General features: G+C 40.2%; 1 protein-coding gene across 1 annotated transcript; it reads right to left on the bottom strand.

Moving 5' to 3' along the window:
- Positions 1-468: 468 nt before the first annotated feature.
- On the bottom strand, positions 469-7,003 carry LOC134457483 (trypsin-3). The gene is made up of 5 exons (XM_063209490.1): positions 6,952-7,003; positions 5,398-5,548; positions 4,668-4,809; positions 3,938-4,195; positions 469-1,565 (listed from the first exon to the last, which is right to left on the bottom strand). Exons 1-5 carry the CDS (start codon positions 7,001-7,003, stop codon positions 1,413-1,415), a joined length of 756 nt encoding a protein of 251 aa, XP_063065560.1. The 3' UTR covers positions 469-1,412.
- Positions 7,004-19,883: the final 12,880 nt, after the last annotated feature.

Genomic DNA, 19,883 nt, shown 5'->3' on the forward strand with positions numbered 1-19,883 from the left:
TTCAGCAGCCGGTTTCTTATTATTGTCACCAGCAGTGTTGCCAGATGTGTGTGATCAAATCCCGCCCAAAAGGTTCTCAAAATGCGCTAAATTCCAGCCTGTTTCAACAAATTGCATTGATTTCTATGGGCACAAAACTGCGGGAAAAAACACCAAATGGCCAATTTTTTCAGTTTTTACCCGCAGACGACCATCCCAAGTAGCCCAATTGAGCGGGTAACCGCCCAATCTGGCAACACTGGTCACCAAGCCGCTGTCTTGCAGGGTGGACAGGTCATGAGTCACTTGCATCAGCATAATAGGGGGCGGATCTTGCTGGAGATGAGTAAATGGGCAGTGATGCATTACCTCAGAACTGTGAAATGCTCATCGTGTTTCTAGCCTAAGTATTTTGCAAGCACCAAGTGCAAAAAAAATCCACAAAGAAGACTTTTTGTATTTATTGAAGATATTTTAATGTTTCTCATGACACAGTCATTACAGCTTAGTTATTATCCATGTGACTGCGCAGGCTGTGAAGACTACTGTAGCAGATATGTGATGCGAATGAGGTGTGTGTGTGTGTGTGTGTGTGTGTGTGTGTGTGTGTGTGTGTGTGTGTGTGTGTGTGTGTGTGTGTGTGTGTGTGTGTGTGTGTGTGTGTGTGTGTGTGCGCGCGCGCGCGCGTGTGTTGATTGTAAGGTTTCTGTACTTTGTCCACTTGGTGAATGATTACTCCTCCAAGTTGAATAGAATAGTATCAAATGAAACTTTAAAGCAGACAGGCATATACAAAAAATCACTGCATACTTGTTGAAAGCGCACAGGTATCCTAACTAAACAATGCAACAAAACAGGAATTTGACATTATCAGATAGAAGAAGTTGACAGTGACCAGATTCTCCAGATACAGTTAGTCTTCAGTCACTCTCCATAATATTTCATGGGTTAAAATTAAATAAATGACAAAACTAAATCAGTGGTTATTAGTGCTGGTCAGATGGAGGGGGAAAGGAACTTATACACAATTTCTTCAGAGTAAAACCAATAGCAGCTGGCTGTTCTTCTCTGATGAGCGGCGGCTCGGAGTTAATAAGACAATGAGTTACTGCACGCTTCCCTCAAGCACATGCTTCAAAACGCTCGTGGCCTCAAATGTGAGACCATCCTCTTTTCATTTACAAAGCTCTGAGACTAACACTTACTAGCATCCTCACACGAATCCATATATTGAGCAGAAAATACTAGGCAATCAGAATGATTCACTAAATATTTATCATCGTTACAATCTCACACCTCCTTTTGCCAGATCTGCAAATATTAGTTTAATAACATGAGTCATCCCGTGAAAATAATCGAGACTCATTGCGTCAAACATTTCGATTTGCATCGGATGCTTTGCGTTTCTTTTGTAACTCATCCCAATACTTCTTTCATGAATTGTTGGTGATGATCCAGTCGATCCACCTGGAGAAGTTCCTGACTTTGGTGTAGACGCCGGGGAAATAGGGGTTAGCACAGCTGATACCCCAGGAGACGATGCCCTCGAACCGCCCCGAGCAGACCAGGGGACCTCCCGAGTCACCCTGTGGGGGAAAGAAACAGATAAAATGTATAACAACAGCAATTAGCAATGAAGAGGAACATTTACTGAATGAAACAATGTTTCAGTAATAAGGCCCGTTTTAAGTTTCAAATTTCAGGGTTGTTCCTTTCAACACAATGCCCTCAAAGAGGCGAGCAAACCAGGGCACCTCTTGCCCAGAAAGCAACGATAAAGGTAAATATTACCCTTTGAAAGTGTAAAGTATAAAAGTTCCTACAAAAGGGCTCTTTCAGGGAGTCCTGGGACCATTTAACCCCAGTTTTGGGGTTCACCCCACTGAGCTTTGTGAGGAGCACAACCAAAAAAACATGTACTGTACTTAATGAAACAACATTTTAGCCTTGAGGGCCCTTTTGAAGTTCAAAACTTGAAAAAGGCCTTATTATATGCTGACACATTGTTCTTTTAAAAACATTGGCATCAGAGGAAGACTGTGTGGCCTCTCTTTCTCCCGGTATTTGGTGACAAGTGCATATTCTGTGACCGACACCTCTAAAGAACACCTGGACTGCACTGGTTTCCCCTTCAAAGAAAAACATTTACTGTACCCACTGAAGAGGGTAAAAGTTCCAAAAGCTCCAGCACAAAGGCTCTTTCAGGGAGTCTTGGGACCACTTAACCCCGTTTTGGGGTTCATGTCCCTGAGATATTTTTGTGTGTGTGACTTTCATCTAGTGGCGTGAAACTTTTTGCTGACTTTTTTCAGTTTGTTGGATGACCCCAGTGAAGGCCATGGCTGAAACTGTAGCTAAAGAGCACGGAGCAAGAGTTATGAATGTGCCACAACGCTTGTTATTCTCTTGGTTCAGTGAGTGGCTTGTAGATTGTGGACACCTCAATAAGTAGTTGTGCATTTCCTTTTCAGTGCAAGTGACTAGCCTCTGTACTCTATCGCTACATTGACTGTACACCTGTCCCAGCACACCCGAGTGCTCTAAGAGAGAGAAGCCAGTGTCTATAGCATCAGTGTAGGAAGACTGCTGTGTGGTTTGCCAAGCAATGATACATTTGTATGCATTGCATATGTTTTAATAATCAATAGATAATCATTAGAAAGCTCTTACCTATCTGGCAGGAATCAATTACCGATTATATTATTGATTATCGATCATATGACCTCCATTATTATTATCGCTATTATTTTATCATATTGCATTACACAATACAGATCATTTTACCGTTTTTACCCACCTGGCAGGAATCAATCCCTGACTATGACTGATTGTCAGTCATAATGATCATTACTACCTCATCATTAATTCCTACGCCAAGGAGATAATGTTTTCGGTTGCGTTGGACTGTCTGTCTGTCTGTCTGTCTGTCTGTCTGTCTGTCTGTCTGTCTGTCTGTCTGTCTGTCTGTCTGTCTGTCAGCTGTATGCACCGGCCAGGTCACTAAGGTCAACGGAGAAGAATTTGCTGGTGATTCCAAAAGTCAAAACAAAATGTGGAGAGGCAGCCTTTAGCTTCTATGCTTCAAAGCTTTGGAACCAGCTTCCAGATGACGTAAAAAATGCACCCACTATTGATAGCTTTAAATCTAGACTCAAGACAAAGCTGTTCTCAGATGCTTTCTTAAATTATTGAATGAAAAGACGGTAAAATAAGAGAAGTAAATTAGTAAAATAAGAATTGTTTTTCAAGGTTTTATGTTTATTTATGTTTTATTTTATTATTATTTTTACCTTATGTTTTATCTTAATGTTTTAAATGTTTTTTTGACTCTAATTCATTTCCCTGTTTTCCTTTCATTTACATTTGTTAACTTTGTGAAGCACATTGAGTTGCACCTGTGTATGAAATGCGCTATATAAATAAACTTGCCTTGCCTTGCCTTGTCTGTTTGTTTGTTTGTTTGTTTGTTTGTTTGTTTGTTTGTCTGTCTGTTTGTTTGTCAGCAGCATAAGTCAAATACTAATCCACAGATTTGGACAAAACTTTGTGGAGTTGTTGATAATGACCCAAGGAACAAGTGATTAAATTCTGGCGGTGATCCAGATCACGAATCGGAACCAGGACTTTAAAAAAAAAACTCCTAGAACCCCAGGACTTTTTAAAAGATGCTTCACCATTGCTGACCTATATATCTAGATAACCCTAGTGACCAGAAATTGAATTGCTGGAACTCCACAAAAAGAAGGCAGAAAGACTTGGGGTGTAACATAGTCAAATGTTCTATCAAGCAGCTTCCTTGGCGGAGGTCTGCGCTCTCTGAGTGCTTCTAGTTATATCATATTATCATTATTAGATTTTAATGCATCTGATAGGAGTCCTTGTAATAATTATCTGTTGTCATGTATTAGCGTTATAATGATCATTATTATGACTTATTGATTATTGATTGCATTCCCACCTGGCATGAGTCCTTGCCCCCGAAGGGTGAGCCGGCGCAGATCATGTTGTCGGTGATCCTCCAGTAGTAGTAGTAGTAGCAGGCGGGGATGATGCTGACGTCCACGGCGCGCAGTACGGGCGACAGGTAGTAGCTGTAGATGCGCGTCACCCCCCAGCCGCTCACCGTGCACGTGGAGCCGCCCGTCACCTCGGGGTCACTCTCGCTGGGCACGTACGCCGGCTGCACGTAGGCGTTCAGGATGGCCGGCCTGCTCAGCTGCAAAGACATGGGAGGACAAGGCGGTTGAGGCACGATGTGCTGCTAGATCACACATTCTCAACTTTTAAAAAAAACAACAACAAAAAACCCTTGACCTCATCATAAGCCTGCCAATTACTACTATTACTACTACTTACTATTGAAAAGTGAAATGGACTGTTGTAGTAGTAGTAGTAGTAGTTGTTGTTGTTGTTATAGTAGCAGTAATAGGAGCTGCAGTAGTAGCAGTAGTATTTGTAGACGTTAGTAGTTAGTAGAAGTATAATAGCAGTACTAGTAGTATAGTTGCAGTAGCAGGAGTAGTAGTAGTAGTAGTAGTAGTATAGTTGCAGTAGTAGTTGCAGTAGTAGTAGTAGTAGTAGTATAGTTGCAGTAGTAGTTGCAGTAGTAGTAGTAGTAGTAGTAGTAGTAGTATAGTTGCAGTAGCAGGAGTAGTAGTAGTTTCTGTAGTCCTGTGGTAGTCTCCTACCTTGATGAGCATGATGTCGTTGTTGAAGGTCCTGTAGTTGTACTGATAGTGCACATAGATCCTGGAGACGTTGAAGACCTGCTCGACGCCCTCCACCTCCGCAAGGCTGTGCTCGCTCAACACTATCTGAATTAGGGAACTCCTGAGGACACAAGAAAACACACAGTGTAATTGGTCAATATGATATAAATAATAGTGATAATAATAATGAATCGATCATCAATAATAATCGGTGATTGATTCCTGCCAAATGGTTATATTATAATTATAATTATTGTAATGATTAGGTATTGATTGTTAAAACATATGCAATGCATACAAATGTATCATTGCTTGGCAATTTGAGTGTGGAAATTTGAGTGCACTCACAGCTAAAGCACCTTCCTTAGCGCCTGACAAATGGACAGAACACAAAAGGCAGTGTGTTTCGCCACCAAAGTGTTTAGCGTCATCAGCTATGTGTATATTGTTTTGGGGTTTGTATTATGGCCCTTTCCCCTGTAAATACCGTATCTTTATTTTACAGTATGTACTAGTATAGTTCATTTCCAATGACCAAGCGTTTACAAATCCATATTTTTTTGTCATAGTGTACATGAATAATAAGCCTCTGAAACATGTGGAAGTCCAAAATTTAAGTCTGAGAGTTTGTCTGTAATTTGCTGTTTTGCATTGCATTTTGCAACACAACTCTGGTGTATACATGTTGGGCACTGGTGTAATTACTCACGGCCTCCAGCAGTGGGCAGCAGAGACCACCCACTGGGCTGCGACCAGGGTTCCTCCGCAGTAGTGGTTGCGCTCGTGCTGGATTGAGACCTGGTATTTGATGGAGTAAGGCTCGACCTCTTGTCCTCCGATGATCCTTTGACCTAGCGTTCCTTTGTTTCAGGGAGATCAGATGGTTACAAGATGAGATCAGATGCACATTGCTTTTTACTGACAAAAGTCAAAATGAAAAAAAAGGATAGCTTGGTATTCAAAATAGGTAGTAGGCAATAGGTAGTTGAAGGCAACTGGAATGGACTTTTTGATGCTCCAAAGAGGAGTGTAATTGCTTATAACTGAACTGTTTTGACTAAGATGACCTGTAAAACCTCCTCTATGGCCTGCTAATGACAGACATGATCAAAATGTGTTTGTTATCATATCATATCATATCATATCATATCATATCATATCATATCATATCATATTGCAGCTACATCCTTGTGGGAAGAAAAACTTTCCAACTATTTCAAATGTGTCTAGTAAAGTATGTCCCCATGGTCCGAAATCATATCCTACAGTCCATCTCAGGCAGGTGTGTCTGGTACATTTGCTTTTGTGTTGGCCAAGCGTTTTTGCTGTGGGGAATAGCAATGGAAGTTGAGACATTAAGCCTTTTTTCCAGTTTTCTTTTCAGGCGGTTCACAATAAACCAAAGAGCAAGTTTTCTTTATCTCGCCCATGACAAAAAAAGAGCACATTCTTTCTCACCAGAGATGGAGAAATCATCTCTCATATCCTGTATTTTGTCTACTTGTGCTGTTGTTTATTCAAGATTTGTGTCAATTCAGAGCAGCTGGCTTACGTGAACTGGTTGGAAAAAAAACATACAGCAGGATATTTATTTTCTGGGGGTGCTGTGGTGCAGCTATTCGCCCATGGGGACCCTGGTTCGTTCGAGGCTGTCCTGGGTCATTTCTCAATCTTACCCCTTTACTATTCTGAAGCTGGTATATTCCCTGTTTGCCATTTATGTTATTTCATCCTGCATCCAATCTTAGCATCAGCATGAATTCAGCTTGTTGAATGAATTAATAAAGAGAGACCTCCTTGCCCATTTTCACAAACATCCCTCAAATGTGATTTTTTTTTTAAAAGCGCACTCTCGTCAGAACTGGTGGCTGTCAAGTTAGTTTACTGTCTGTGCTATATTGCGAGTCATTGATTATGCATTCCTGAACATCTTGATTTAACTCCCCTGCCTGAGAAAAGCATTTTCATGAGTTGACTCGGGTCAGCTGGGCCTATGCAGGACTGCAAGACCTTCTCTAAAGTTGGTCACAGTTGAAGAAATGCAGAGAGAGAGAGAGAGAGAGAGAGAGAGAGAGAGAGAGAGAGAGAGAGAGAGAGAGAGAGGAGCTGAGTCCTAAATCACTGAATTGACAGATAGTCAGTCAGAGCTGCATTTTGGCTTCGGCTATACTATAAATCTTTTGATAGAGTTATATTGGATCAAGCGATGTGGTGTACTGCTGTGTGGGCCAGTTGCATATTGTGGGGGTGGCTGGCTACATACCTGTGATGGTCAACAGGAGCAGCAAGAGAGAAGATGCTTGGTGGCAGACCATCTTATCGTCTCCTGCAACAGAGATAGGACTATACTCACATCATGCTGCATAAAGTGTAGAAGGACTCACATGTACACACATCTCTATTATATCATTATCTTCAATTAAAAAAACAACAAAGGCATGTGTCTTGGCAGTCTTGCAAAGTTTTAACGGGCTAATGATAGCATCTATCCAATAAATCAGGGGTGTCAAACATACGGCCCGCCAGAGGGTTCCATCCGGCCCGGATGTAAAAAAAAAAAAAAAATGTTTTTTTTTTTTTAACTTTTTTTTGTTTTGTTTGTTTTGTTTTTGTTTTGTTTAATGAAATAACCGAAATGCGCAATTACGGCCCTCGGGGCAAAATCGAGACCTGCATGACATTAACCCAATGGTCCCTCTGTTACACTGTATATGTAGTAAAGTGCACATCACACTTCTATTATAAATAGTGAATTTGTACTGTAACAGGCATTTGATAAAGCTCATATATTATAGACCTCATATATAGAGATAAAATGTTAATATTTCTTATTCGTATTGTATTGGTATTGGTTGTAATTAAATAATAGGCCTACATATAATTGGATTTGTATTGGTTATAAGCTCAATCTGGAAACGGGATGTTAGAATGCGTAAAAATGCAGGAAATTACATATAAGAAATACAAAATTTTCTGGGGGAAAACCCCAAGACCCCCTGCCAAACTTGTTGACGGTTGCAAATGTATGAATGAAGTCAAGGAAATTTTGCATAGGATTATCAGTATTGCATTGCTTTCTACTTATTCAACACACTTAAAACGTGATAGTACTGAACACTAATCCTCTGCTTTACGTTTTTTTTTTTTTTGGCGATGATGTTACTAATGCGGCCCGCTTGAGGTCCACATGGGTTGTATGCGGCCCCCGGACCAAAATGAGTTTGACACCCCTGCAATAAATAATCAATAACTGTGTAATGGTATACATGTGAATATAGAACAGTAATAATTAAAACCACAATTGCTAAATCATCAGAATTAAATAAACATCATAATGAACACCATAATAATAACACCAATTCAATACTGATACAATACCAAAGCATTACTGATCAATAACAAAAACAATAATAATCGCAGATTATTGCACACTGTCTGTGCATCTACAGCAGTGAAGGCCAGAAGTTGTACAGATAGGTCCATATTGGTTGTACTTACAAGGAGATGTTTGGGAGATATTTTCAGAGTCACACTGCAGGTTGTCCTGAAATGGTCCTGCACACTCCTGGGTCGTTTTTATAAGGAATGCCGTATGCTGTATCTCATCTGGGAGCAGCCAATGAGCCCTCTCACCCATCCATCTTTCCATCCATCCCACAATGCATCCCTGGGACTGACCTAGTACATGACAATGCGACGTATCCTGCAGGATTATATTGCCAATTCTTCGGGCCCTTTCTTGCCATACCCTCTCGGGGAAACAGCAGAATGGAAACCAAACACCTCTCCTCTGTTAAAAACCTGAGATGATGATAACAGGGTCCTGGGCGGGAGGAATATTGTTTTGACAGAAAATATGGGTGGTGTTGAATGTTATTCCATGAGAGGAGGTGCATTGGTTGGGGTGCGAAGTATCATATTTGATAGTTGCAGCCTCTTTGAAGCACTACAATGGCACTATCACGGGATGGGGTTTCTGTGAAGAATACGTGTCACACGCACTTCACTTTATGTGTCAGTGGCAAACACCTGCTGCATTTTTGTTTATTTACCTGTCGTCAACCTTTGGGTCAATCCTTGTTTACGTTATTGTCTATTAAATTAGTATAGGCACGATCTTTCCTCTACTACAGCTCTACTAAATCCCTGAGATTTTGAAGTGGGTATGCTCAAATTTTGAAGTGGGTATACCTGCTGTTAGATTTTGGAGGTGTTCCAAAATTCTCTTCTCCAACAAAAATTGAAGGCTGAATACTCTTCTCCAATAAAAATTAAAGGATGAATGCTCTGCGTTGTGTTTTAGTTGACTCACTTGCAATAATAAAAATAAGTCTTGACTTCGTAATTAAAAGGATCGATCAGGATACAATTTATTATATAAAAAGTGAGATTACAGAAAGAATAAGAAGAAAAATAAAAGAAGTAAAAGTAAAAGAAGAATAAAAAGTAAAAAGAAATAAAAATGAGACAAAGTCTCACAGCGTCTCACTATCTAGGCAGCATCCTATCTCTGGCGAATGACAGGCAAATCGATCGACAACTGACAAAATGGTGGCAAAATGGTCTTCCTCATGTCAGCAGGTTACACGTATGCAAGTATGATCTTGGTTAAGGAAGATGTCGTCTCCATGTCTCCAGTAGTGACGAAGCATAAAAACACCTATCGCTAAGGATAACACACAGCCTAGATGTGTCTGCTATCTGGAAAGTTAGGCGCGAGCACACTGTGCCCTGGCACAATGGCCTTCAACAGCAGAGGCTCTCACTCTGAGCTCTCCAGATATCAGCAAAGTAACAGTAAACATGCCACATTCCAGGGCCCAATTGATTGGAACAAAGGAATAGGCAAAAGTTATAAACAGTGTGGTCAATCAGTTGTTGGTCAGCTGCAAAATGCAGCAGGATATACCACTCAAATTCAACATTCCTCCCTCAAGATAAATAAAAACAACGTTTTTTCTTATCTTCAAATTAACAAAGCAAGTGAATGACCAAACTGTTGGACACAGGGATAAACAATAAGGAATTAAGAAAATAGGCAATAATAACCACCCTCAATCAAATACCCCTAATCATGACGAATGTCAAACACTGCGTTCTACGTAGACTACACTACTGACTTAGTTCCAGATTTAGATTTTTGCCCTCAGTCAATTTGAGTTTGACACCACTGCTCTACACAGTCTCAGCCTCACCAACAAAAGTACAGTAGCTAGTTCTATGCAATGACAAAAGTTACCAATAGGTAATTTTATGTACCTCTAGGACAGTGTTTCCCAACCATGGGTATGTGTACCACTAGGGGTACGCGAGCACACTGCAGGGGGTACTTGGAAAAATGTTATTATTATAACAAATGTATGGAGCTTACTTTCACTGGGATGGAGAAAACGATATAGGACTTGACTGGGGGGTACTCATGGCACAGCAAAAATGCTTTGGGGGTACACAAGATAAAAAAGGTTGGGAAACACTGCTCTAGGACACGTTATTTATATAGGTCATTTTATGTATGTACGCTTTGGTCAACATACCATAACGGGATGGTTATAGGTCCCATAAAAAATAGCAAGAATATGGGTTCTCTTCAGTTCTCTCCTTTACCATGGTTGGAGTGCCCTTTCACAAGGCATCAATCCCTACATTAATAATAATAATAATAATAATAATAATAATAATAATAATAATAATAATAATTATTATAATAATAATAATAATAATAATAATAATAATAATAATAATAATGCATTTTATTTAAAAGCGCCTTTCAAAACAATCAAGGACACTGTACAGAGAGAAACAAAAATAAAACAAGACACATAAACAGAATTTTAAAAAGAATTGGCTATCTGAAACAGATGGGTTTTTAGCCTGGATTTGAACAGGGGCACAGAGTCAATATTGCGGATGTCAGGAGCTAAAAGCTCTATTCCCCATGGTATTAAGACGGGCAGAGGGGACAGAGAGGAGAATGGAGGAAGAGGAACGGAGGGGGCGGGGGGGGGGGGTGGGGGGGGGGGGCAGCAATGTGAATAAGATTAGATAGATAAGGGGGGGGCAAGATTGTGGATAGCCTTGAAGGTGTGGAGAAGTATTTTAAAATGAATTCTATATTTCATAGGGAGCCAGTGGAGATGTTGCAGTGCAGGGGTAATATGGTGACAGGAAGGGGTTTTAGTAATGATGCGGGCAGCTGAGTTCTGGACCAGTTGGAGCTTGTGGAGAGGTTTTTCAGGGAGACCAAAGAGGAGAGAATTGCAGTAAGGATAATGCGGGAGGTGACAAGACTGTGTGCAAGAATGGACCCCACATACACAATGGACATTGCCCCACACACTACAACTGTAACTACACGGTAAAATGCTGTGTTAATTCAACATTTAGAGAGTCCATTTAACATATTCTAGATCAGGGATGGGCAACTGGAGGTCCGGGGGCCACATGCGGGCCGCCTTCTCACTCAATGCGGCCCACAGATAAAGCATAATTAAAATGATGATAATAATGACCAGATTATAGAAGGAGAGAGGTGCCGCACACTCACAAGTTAAATAAACAGTTTTTAATGTGACAACGTTTCGGCCTGTCGGCCTTCTTCAGGTCACGTGTATAATGACCAGATTAAAAAAAAAACAACACTAGTGAATCTATCCGTTTTAATTGTACTGTTGGCTGATAGGAAACACTCCTATTCCATCCAAACAATATAGGCAGTGAGTTAACAGATGCACCTCGAACTCTGTGAGCTGCAGATCCGTGATCATACGGCCCTCCGATGGTGGTGGCCCTCCTTATCATCAAAGTTGCCCATGCCTGTTCTAGATGGTATCTGGTCTCTAAGTGTTGAATTCACTCTGCACTTTTTACCCTGGGACTCCCTGTACCTAACTAAGTGTACTGTAAATCGCTTTGGATAAAAGCATCAGCCAAGTAATTCTACAAGTAATTCTAACATCTAAAATACATTAAGAGGTAAACTCTGTATCTAGAACTTTGTATTAGAGAGCAATACAGAATTCTACTAATGCACTTGGGCTTGTTTCACAAACAAGTAGGTTGTGCAAATTTAATTTATTGTAGCACATTAATAAAAAGGGCAGATATACACTATAGTGTATCTGTGCCACCTCGAAGCGAAAGGGTTATCATCCTTGTTGTTATGGCCTCATGCACCGCACCAATTAAACTCCCTGTTCACTCCAAACATCTTGCAGCATAATTTCTGATTCCGAAGCCAATTCTCCAGTCGGTTCATTATTTATCAGCCCTGACCTAATTCTGGATCTGGCAGAGCCTCCCGCATGCATGCTAAAATATTGGCTGGCGATGGAGTTTAATAGTTCATCTTTTAGAAATGATTACTTATTGATTAACAATCTGCAACATTTCACATATTTCACCCACCTGCCTTGTTTCTCTCTCGTCCAAGCACCTTACTAACTCGTTCCATGATATGAAAAGTAAAAAAAATAAAAAACGAAAATCCTTTTACTTGAGGGTTGTTTGGGGTGCAAACTAAACGAACAGTACTGACTGATTCATTAACCAACAGATTGTGTGCATTAACATTGCATGCACCACTGCTTACACACGAGAGTCTACGTGGCAGAGCTGCAGAATGTAATTTATCTGTTACTGTATCGTGCCTTTGTACACAGAACAGTATGCTTAAACCATGTGCTGCACATCTTCAATATTAGGGCACCAGGAGGACAATGGATGGACCTCATACTGACTATTACATAATGCATAATAACAAAAAGATGATGCTTCAGATAGTGACCACTTGCCACTTTGCTATCGTAAACAGAAAAATCTTGATTGTTTTTTTTTTATTATTATTTCACGTCAATTGAACTCTTAAATTGTTTGAAACATATTGCATATCATGAATTCTAAAGCCAGTTGTGCGTTCTTTTCTTTCTGATTCCGTTCTGTTTTGCTGCTCTGCTTGCTGTGTCATTTGTCAATCATGACCTATATCAGGGACTCATACTTTCTATACACTTGTTGTACACACTGTGTTACTATGCCTGGACTGTTCAGTTTCTTTTTGTCAAAAGCCTGCTTAGGTTTCCCTTTTGACCTGGATAAAATCAGGACACTGTGTCTGTATGTCGGAATCGAAAGGCTTGTGAGTGACCTAATATTGAACCAGATATGGCAGGGGCGAGGAATGACCTGCTTTCACTGCACCCATTGACACGTTGACAAAGCTAATGTATACTGGCCTTCCTGTGATGTGAGCAGACGCCAAGGGTGAACCACCAGGGGTTTACACTGTAAAACATTGCAAGCCAGTAAAAGCCAAAAAAGTAAGTTGTCCTGCTGCCGTAATTTTGCAATTTAACTCAAATTGAACACAACTCAAGGCCTTCTCAAGTTGAGTTAACTTACAAACTTAAGGCAGCAGGGCAACTTACTTTTTTTTTTCGTTTACTGACTGCAATGTTTTACAGTGTACATATTCGTCTTTAGTGTATCTATCCACAGAGCATGTATCAAGATGTAATATTGTGTATTTATACTGTGCATAGGCCTACCTATCCCTAACCCTCACCCCTTTCCCTACTAAGGTGCAGTGCAAGTACATGTTATCACTGTACATACCTAACCTTAGCCCTGTGAGTACAGTGCAAATACAAAATGTTTAAAGTCTTACATACTTTCTCAAGTTGTACCTAATTAATGTAAGAGATACCTTTTGCATTTTTCTTTTGTGTGTGTGTGTGTGTGTGTGTGTGTGTGTGTGTGTGTGTGTGTGTGTGTGTGTGTGTGTGTGTGTGTGTGTGTGTGTGTGTGTGTGTGTGTGTGTGTGTGTGTGTGTGTGTGCTAGGGCTGTGGCGATATTGCATCGAATCGTGATTAATCGTGATACACAGTCATGATACTGTATTGCGATGCAAGGGCGCAGTATCGTGATGTGTCCTTTCAAAGTTCTGTTACCCTTTAGTCCAGAAAACAACCACATGATATGATGTGATAGTGCTCCCAAGCTTCAAATCATCATCATTATTATTTTGAAACTTTATTATTGGCCTATTCTACTAATAAACTATCATATTTGTTATTTATATTTTATTGTTTAATGTTGGCAAATGTGAAAGAATTAAATTAATGAAGTAAATATCGCAATGCATTGCAATAATACATGTATCGCAATGCATCATGATAGTATCGCATCGTGGCATGTGTATCGTGATGCGCATAGAATCGTGAACCCCTTGCCAATACCCACCCCTAGTGTGTACATGTATCAACATATCATATTATGTAGTTACACTGTGCGTACTGAAACCTAACCCTAAACCTAAAGTACTGTGCAAGTACATAATCTAACATGCTATTATGTACATACGTACAGCGCTGCCAGCTAGTATTGGCACCCCTTAATTTTATTTACAAATTGTGCAATATATCCAGAAATAAATGGAAATATACACAACTTTTACCACCAGGATCTTTTAATTGAACATTATAAGATATTTGGAATTGCCAAGTATTTATTTCCAAGTGCATTTTGTAATTTCAAGCAAAAACTTTTAAAAGGGCATGTCCAGGAATATTGGCACCCCTCCTTCAAGGGTTAATTGCACACTATTAGACAGCAATGGCAGCCTCTGAAGGTTTTGGTTTTCATCAATGACTGTGTTCTTTCATTTTTACAACCAATCCACTGTGCATTTGGTTGTGTTCTTTGGGTTTTTGTCTTTCTGGAGTGCACATGATGTTCAACTCAAACCAAGTGTTCTTGCCATGGTTACACATTTTACTGTAAATGATGATACCTGTCATGTCATGATGCCTGTCATGATACCTGTGATACGGTCAAATCCTCCAATACCTGATGCAACAATGGGGTGACATAATATTATGGATCGGACACCATGCTTGCTTTTTGGTAGGGTGTCCTTTTCCTTAAAGACTTTCTTGCAGAGTATGCAAACATGCTGTTTGTGTGAGTCACTGAAAAACTGTGCTATTGCTTCATCTGACCTTAAAACATTCTTAAAAGGGCTGTGCTAAGCCTGTATTTTTTCATACAGCCGTCAGGTGTTCCCTGTTATGACTTTTATTAAGCAATGTGGTCTGCCTTGCTCTCCAACCAAAAGGCACTACTTTGTGTAGTGTTTAACACGGGGTGCTTATTGAAAAAAACTACCCAGAACAGTTCAAAGTTGACCGTCAGGTCTGTAGATGTTAGTCCCTGTGTTTTTTCATTATTTGCACCGACTTCCAAAGACTTTTATCATAATATCTTCCTCTACCCCCCACATCCAAGGATGTTCTTTACAGCTCCATGTTTGGCAGATTTCTGAATAACACAACACAGTGTTGAAAATGGTTTACCAAGGTCTTACCAAGGACCTTTTATTATTTGGAGGTCTTGTTTTTGTAAATAACAGTATTTGTGGTGTCCTCGGGCAGCTCCTCTGTCTTCAGATTGGTGAAAGACACACAAGATGTAACAGGTGGCTATTTAAACACAAATATCATAATTCCTTGCCTAATTCATGTTCTATGGGCAAAAGCAATTAGTCAAAGGTGATTCCCATTTGCGATTTACCATAATTGAGTCAAATTAGGTTTCCAAAATGGTATCCAGTAAAGGGTGCCAATACCAGTGATCCCGGGAACTTTACCATCTTCAATTATTTCCCTCTCATAGTTTAGTATTTAATGCTGTTGATATTTTTTATATTTAGTTTCAACCACAAGCTATCTATAGAAAAATCATGGTTGACCATATTATTTGTTTTCTGGAGATATGTCCCATAATGTACTTAAACTTCAAGGGTGCCAATAGTACCTGGCGGCACTGTATCAATAGTTTCGTTGCAAAATCATGTAAGTGCCATTTTTTTCTTTTGCATTTTAGTATTGGAAATTACTGTTCAGACATCCTATCATCTATGTGTGAGTTCTTGCCATTCAAATATTCTGAGAACTTACTTTTTACATTTTAAAATGCATTTTCCCATGTGATGCAATGCAATTCCCTATACAGAAATGTTAATTTCCCAAAATGTTCCGATATGGATATTTGTCATTTTGCAATGAATCTTTTCATATATTTTCAATACATCCAAGGTAGATATACTTTATTGATGCTGGATTTATGAGTGGTCATAAGTAAGTTATTGGGTCAATTCCTGTCGAGAAACACAAGACAAGAAATTCTGAATACAATTTCTTTATTGAATAGTTATGAATTAGATTTGGTGGTAGGCCTATGGCTTTGTTTAGAGGAGTCACCTGGTTTTCCTTGAACACCAAGGAAAGCAGAGATTTAGGGGACAGCAGCAGCATAGGGAATGCCTACCCAATTTGAGATTTGGAGAGCAAACAATTTCCCCATGAACAGAGCAGAAACATGACAAAGAGTAGCCTATTTCATGCCATGCACAACAAGGTGGAGCTGGGGAGGTGGTGGATACTCATGAACTGCGTGACGTTTTCCATGTGCGTTACGCCCATTTGTGGGGGAAAACAACCCATGCAAGTCAATTGGTGATGTTGGGGTTTAATAAACGAAAGATACGGACCTGTAGACTAGCGTTGTTCACGTGCAACATGCCGAAAACGTGTTGTGTTGCCGGCTGTTCAAATAATAGAGCCAAACAGCCGTGGCTGAAGCATGGACTGTGTTCATGTAGACAAGCCGATGTAGCATGTAAGTTGATGAGACATTCAGTTTGCTTTCACCAGGGGCGGAGTGGGAGGACTTTTCCCACCGGGACAATTTTCCCCTTGGCGGCCCTTTTTAAAAAACAAAAACAAAAAAAACCAACGTGAACAACATGGTTCCCTGACCAAAAAGACAAAAAACACGAAATCTGCAGTCATACTACATTAGTATTGTCAAAATATCAACCTGAAGTGGAGAATTGTAGCCTACACCTTGATAAAATACACAGCCATCATCACAGTCCAAAGCATTCACCATAGAACTATTGCAGGTTAGGCTACATCACGCTAGTTCCATGAAAATGTGCACTCGTCATTTTGACAGTTTGTAGGCCTATTGAAATATCGTTTAAAGAAGATAGGATGAGCACGGGCACAAAGTTTTGAGTGTAGGGATTTTTAGAAGTCTACATTGTGCAATAAACCCACCATGCAGCAAATAAGCCAAACCTAGGCTACTTCAAAGCACAACCATAAGTCAACAAAATGAATAACCAAACGGTGTAGGCCTACCTTAAAAACGCTGTCTTCGTCGCAACAAATGTCTTTGTTTCTTGCAATTAGGCCTACTCCACTTTAATCCACAGTTTACACACCCAGCACTGCTCACATCAGAATCTTGTGTGGTAATTATTTTGTTCCATTTCTTCAGACATTACATAGGCTACATCCTAAATGTGCCACATATAAATATATGTATGATAATAATGTTATTTCGACTGTAAGGAGATATTCCGGTAGTTCTAACAAATCAATACTGTACCATCAAAACAAAACCCACTGCTTCTGTGTATTCCTACTTAGCTGCAGGTCACTTCCTTACCACTTGGTGGAGTCTGTTCGTAACCCAAGTCAATAACCACAGAACAAGTGAATCTGGACTGGCAGACTGTAAACTGTAACAGTCATGTGGAAATCGGAAAATAAATCATAACTTATTAATATTTCCATCCTTTGGTAGCCAATCTAAATATCACAGGTTCTTCAAATACTGAAAACGAAACAATGTTAGTAAGATCTAGTAAACTTCCGCGATCTACAGTGTATGAAAATGATCAGTGGAGAAGGGGTGTGGCCAATTTACTGTTTCACACCGTCACTGAGGTATTGCCGTCTGGTACACGGTATATATACTGGCAAGTCAACCTCCATTATTCAGCCTAAACAGAAGTAGGAAGTGATAATCAATTCTATTATGCTGAAGTGTGAGTCTTTAAGGCCTCGCAAGAACATCAAAGGGCCGCAACGCTATAGTTCACGGCCGCGGCCCACCGGGACAAGTCCCCGATCTCCAGATGGCCACTCAGCGCCTGGCTTTCACCCATAAAGGGGGGTAACGCACATTTACGAGCAAAGTACCTGGATGGCCGTTCATGAGTATGGCGAAAAGTGAGCAGCCAATAGTTGGGGAACAATAGAATTTTAAAAAGCATCGGCCCCCTAGAACAATCAGCCCACCGGTGACAGCCCTGTATGCCACATTGCCAGTACAGTCCAGGCTGAATGTTAAAAAAGGACATTTTTTTGTTCAGTAGGGCAAAGGGGCAGGTGCTTGCTTTAGCACCACCTCATACCTATCTGTGCACAAAAATGTCCTTTTTTAACATTGTTTTTTTTGTCACAATGCAATGTGGTCTGTCGACATGATCATCTACAAATGCTTGATCAAAAGTGACAATAATGCCCCGATACAATATATAGCCTCCATAGCCTAAGGCAGCCAGATGTTCCACATGCCCCCCGCCCTCCTCGAGCACCTGCCCCCCCAAAATGTCTGTGTATGCCAGTGGCTGTTTTTTTTTGTATGTAGAGAGGGCTGCGCAAAAATGCCTGGGTCGAGAGCACATACAGTACAGGCCAAAAGTTTGGACTCACCTTCTCATCTAATTAATTCTATATTTTTGTGGCTATTTACAGAACTTAGTACATTTTCAGGGAGGGCATCAAAACTGTGAATGAACACATGTATAATTATGTGCATAACAAAAAAATGTAAAAAAAAAATATATATATAAAGAATAAAAACAATAATTCAAAAAATATTTTAAAAAATGCCAAACAGTGACGTCAACACAGCAAAACTGAGGGACCCACATGTTTCAACTATCTTATTTTTCTATTTTCAAGTAAAAATACCCAGTCAGTCAAGTCAATTTTAACTGATACAAGCAATACAAGAGAGATTTTCTTGATCTTATAATGGGTCACTTGGTCAGCATAGCTGGTTATCTAGGTGAAACAGTGATACAAAAAGTAAAAGTAATAGTGAAAAACCCTGCCACAGATTCCCTCCAACACAGGTTTGACCTCTCCAAGTAACTGGCTATGACTCAATATCAGATCAAGAAAATGCCTGTAAAATGCTTGTATTGGCAAGTGTTTAAAACTAGGTTTTAGGTCTCAAAATTCTAGTTCTACAATTTTAGTGAGATATTGGAGAATTTTAATTTTCGATTAGGATTGACATGACTGACTCTGCATTTTTATTTGAAAATGGACAAAAATAAGCTTACTGAAATGTGGGGCCATCAGTTGTGCCATGTTGACGTCAGGTGGATAGACAGTTGACATTGCTGTTGGACAACAGCTAGAATTATATTTTTTGGTAAGCACGTAATTCTCCATGTGTTCAAGCACAGTTTTGATGCTCTGCATGAAAATACACAGTGAAATACCACAAAAATAAAGAGAATGCATAAATGAGAAGGTGAGTCCACACTTTTGGCCTGTACAGTACGTAGGTGTACGGACAAGCCAAGTGTCCAATCTGTCCAGCCACTGATCAGTCACATTCAGAGAGGAGACATGAATATACTCACAATTATTTTCCTAATCCTCTATTAAGTGAAAGCTTGAAAGCCCATTGGGAAACTCCAACTCCCATTGTCATTGTGACACAGCACTCCACAGCACACAAGTGAACACTGCACACTGCACACAACGAAATTGCATTTATGCCTCACCCGTGCAAGGGGGCAGCCCTCAGTGGCGCCCCATGGGGAGCAGTGCAGTGGGACGGTACCATGCTCAGGGTACCTCAGTCATGGAGGAGGATGGGGGAGAGCACTGGTTGATTACTCCCCCCACCAACCTGGCGGGTCGGGAGTTGAACCGGCAACCTCTGGGATGCGAGTCTGACGCCCTAACCGCTCACCCATGACTGCTATCTACAGTATATGGCTATTATATGGCTTCCCGGTTGCTATATGTGTATAGGTTCAGAAGAAACTTCGCAGGCCAAAACAATTTTTGCCTTGGGGTTACTTCATTCCTTAATTCCTGGTACTACATGACATATTTCATATATCATAAGGAACTATTATTAACATGCCAGTAAAAAGATGTACTTATGTATAAACAATACCAGCAACAGAGGCTGTTGAAACACAATCTGTAATAGAAGCAAGTGTAAGTGCAAGTTCAAGTTGTAAGCAACTGGACTACTTTTTGGAGCTTGAATACGTGTTACATTTCACTTCTTCCAGCTACAGTTCATTATAAACAAGC

The sequence above is a fragment of the Engraulis encrasicolus genome, chromosome 10 (genome assembly GCF_034702125.1).
Source record: "Engraulis encrasicolus isolate BLACKSEA-1 chromosome 10, IST_EnEncr_1.0, whole genome shotgun sequence".
Lineage (NCBI taxonomy): Eukaryota > Metazoa > Chordata > Actinopteri > Clupeiformes > Engraulidae > Engraulis > Engraulis encrasicolus.

Coding starts and splice junctions, on each gene's coding strand:
- LOC134457483 (XM_063209490.1), bottom strand. CDS start 7,003: ATGGTCTGCCACCAAGCATCTTCTCTCTTGCTGCTCCTGTTGACCATC. Junction 5,549..6,951: donor GCTCCTGTTGACCATCACAG/GTATGTAGCCAG, acceptor CCTGAAACAAAG/GAACGCTAGGTCAAAGGATC. Junction 1,566..3,937: donor GGGGCAAGGACTCATGCCAG/GTGGGAATGCAA, acceptor TTTCCCCCACAG/GGTGACTCGGGAGGTCCCCT.